This window comes from Macrobrachium rosenbergii, chromosome 6 (assembly GCF_040412425.1).
Source record: "Macrobrachium rosenbergii isolate ZJJX-2024 chromosome 6, ASM4041242v1, whole genome shotgun sequence".
Classification (NCBI taxonomy): Eukaryota; Metazoa; Arthropoda; class Malacostraca; order Decapoda; family Palaemonidae; genus Macrobrachium; species Macrobrachium rosenbergii.
The window spans coordinates 56,598,107-56,601,511 of NC_089746.1; the positions used below are offsets into that span (position 1 = coordinate 56,598,107).

At 30.7% G+C, this 3,405-nt stretch overlaps 1 protein-coding gene across 1 annotated transcript; it reads left to right on the forward strand.

Moving 5' to 3' along the window:
• Positions 1 to 314: 314 nt before the first annotated feature.
• Positions 315 to 2,454, forward strand: LOC136839787 (uncharacterized). Its single transcript, XM_067106124.1, has 3 exons — positions 315 to 543; positions 1,086 to 1,228; positions 2,268 to 2,454. The coding sequence occupies exons 1-3, from the start codon at positions 357 to 359 to the stop codon at positions 2,355 to 2,357; spliced, it is 420 nt and encodes a 139-aa protein (XP_066962225.1). The 5' UTR covers positions 315 to 356; the 3' UTR covers positions 2,358 to 2,454.
• Positions 2,455 to 3,405: the final 951 nt, after the last annotated feature.

Sequence of the window (3,405 nt, forward strand, 5' to 3'; positions counted from 1 at the left end):
CTAAGTATCAAGTTATGGTAAATCACTAAAAGGATGCACATACAGTCATATAAATATACTTAGATGTAGATTTTACATATACTTTCCAAAACATTTATACATTACATGGCTGTACATACATACATACATACATATATATATATATATATATATATATATATATATATATATATATATATATATATATGTATATATATATATATATATATATATATATATATATATGTATATATATATATATATATATATATATATATATATATATATATATATATATATATATATTTCTTCTTTCCTTACAGTTCACCGGCGACTGGTTCGTGGTCCAAGGACAGTGGGAAAAAGGAAAATGCGTCATGCACCATTTCCACCTCCTTAAATCCGGAAGGATCCAGCTTGTGGTCAAAAAACAGTACGATCCTGCGAATAAGTACTGGCAATTACTCGGTTTGTTTACAGTGCATCTTCAAAGGAACCACGGCCTCCTTTTGGTCGAACAGCAAGAAAAATGCAAGTCCCATTTAATATCGCCGCGTCATATTCGTAAGTACCTTTTGATTTATTCCTCTCTCTCTCTCTCTCTCTCTCTCTCTCTCTCTCTCTCTCTCTCTCTCTCTCTCTCTCTCTCTCTCCCCGAAGTTGCATTCAAGAGGTATATGTGAAGTAGGAGAAAGATTAATTGATTATTTTCATTTGAAGAACAAATGAAACAAAATCGTCTGAAGATTGTTGTTAAAATAAATTTATTATATATATATATATATATATATATATATATATATATATATATATATATATATATATATATATAGAGAGTAGAGAGAGAGAGAGAGAGAGAGAGAGAGAGAGAGAGAGAGAGAGAGAGAAAAAGAGAGAGAGAGAGAGAGAGAGAGGGTCATTTCTCAAAACCATAAATAGGTATCATAGAGACAAATATCTAATTTTAATATTATGTGTATCTATACAATATTCGTTCTCATCTGCTCTTATCAATGAATCTATTCTTGAATATACTGCCGTTTTAGTGGTCACAATGCTCTTGCTAATCTAAGAAAAATGATCTTCCTTTCATTTTTCCCCCTCAGTTATTACCAATTTTTACATCTTGGACACGGATTACGTCAATTACGCCCTTATGTACCGGTGCGAGAACTTCCTTTTCTTCAGGCACGAGTACGCAGCCATCCTCTCCAGGACGAGCAAACTGGATCCTTCCATCATCAAGAGGGTAATTACAATCCCATTTGACGTCAATACCAGATTCTTGTGTGTCTCATTATAGGAATTATTGCAGCTTTTTTTTTTATTCTTTGACGATCTCTAAATTCTGGTCAAATTTAACTTTTACCCTTACTTCGCAAATGTGAACTTCTGAGATAGGTAAGGTAGAAAAGATATTGGACTGAGTTTTGCAAAGGTAATTGTATTTGGTAACTTAACCTTACCCCTGATAACTGAGTTGATATATGCAGTGGGATTTCCCCTTGTGCCTTGTGCAATTTTGTACATGCTATAATTCATTTCAAAATCCCACCTATACTAATTTTTAGTAATTGGAAGCAATACTTTCAAAACTCTATAATATAAACACTTGAATGACTGAACTAAAAATCGAGTTTCTCACCTTTCTTTCAACAGTCTTGTCTCGTTCACACTTGGCCATAAGACGTTCGTTATTAATAACAATGTTTTAGGAACTTGTAGCTTCACTTCAAAGATAATAACTTTTTTGTGATCATAAATAACATGTTGTTATCGTTCGATTCAATAAATAGATCCGCCACATGAAGAGGGATTATCTTATGAGTTAAATTTGGCAATTGAAAGTATTAGTGCCTATTAAAAATATTACATAATGAATACATTACGCGCGTGCTCACACATGCATACATACCTCTCTCTGATACATACTAAACAAGCGCACACACACACACACACACACACACACACACACACACACATATATATATATATATATATATATATATATATATATATATATATATATATATGTATGTATGTATAGATATATATGTGTGTGTGTGTGTGTGCATTTGTAGGGGCATGTGCTACAAGTTATTTGAAAGCGCGATATTCTAAAGCGGTAACTTTTACTTTAAGCAAATATAAAATTCTCTTAGTTAATGCTTGTTAAAGAACTTCTCACAACAATGTGAGGAAGAAATAATGAACACAAAAGCAATTTCCCAACAATATTAAAAAAAATCTCTAGGTTAGACTTTGACATTTTCTTTCTCGTTTTTCAGTTGCAGAAGCAAGTGGAGAAGTTCGACATTAAACCTGAAGACTTCGCCCCGGTCTATTTCCATGACTGTGCATCAGAGGAAGAAATGTAGTTTTGACTTCTCTTTACTTGTTGTGCGGATGAGACAATGCAGCTTCTGCTGCGAGAATGAGATTGAAGCAGTATAATAAGGGACTGAAAAGTTTGTTGAATGCTATTACATGCATACTGTATGTATACATCCATGTAAATTTGTATATATATACATATATATATGTATAGGTATATATTATATATGAATATATATATATATATATATATATATATATATATATATATATATATATATATATATATATATATATATATATATATATATATATACATGTGTGTGTGTGTGAGAGAGAGAGAGAGAGAGAAAGAGAGAGAGAATTTAAGCATATGTAGCATGTATTATGTAGCATATATTGTTTCATTATAAATCAGGAGAGTTTTGTTTCCCTAACCTTTTCCTCTTAGGTATAAGGCAACCTCTAATAAATGTAAAAATATATATATATATATATATATATATATATATATATATATATATATATATATATATATATATATATATATATATATATATATATATATATATATATATATATATATAAATATTACTCGATGGTCGTATGTAAATTAGAGAAGAATGCGGTCACTGCTACATTTATCTTTATACAGCAAATTTCCGGTAACACTAGTTTTTTTTTTTTTTTTTATCAATTTTCTTGAAGCCTGTGTTCATCACATAGTCCGTTCCCTTTTACTATTATAATTCACGTTTTTTTTAAGAAAGAAAGAAGCATATTTAAAATATCCTTGTCCTTGCCTGAGGCAACAATGCTCTTTATCAATCGTTCGTTTTATGTGTCTCTCTGCACAGTTTGTAAACACATTCACAGGTACACTTGAAAGAATTATATCCTTACTATTCTTAAAATTATGTTCGTCTTTTCCCCCATAAACAAAAGGATAACTAGTCCGCTTCCTTAGCATAATGGACCATTCTCCACATCCAGATACACCTTATACATGTTGGTCAGCTGTCTAGATTGTCATTATCATACTGCGGCATCTCGTTTTTATTCTCAGTAGAACTCAAATTTCAGTTTTTTTTT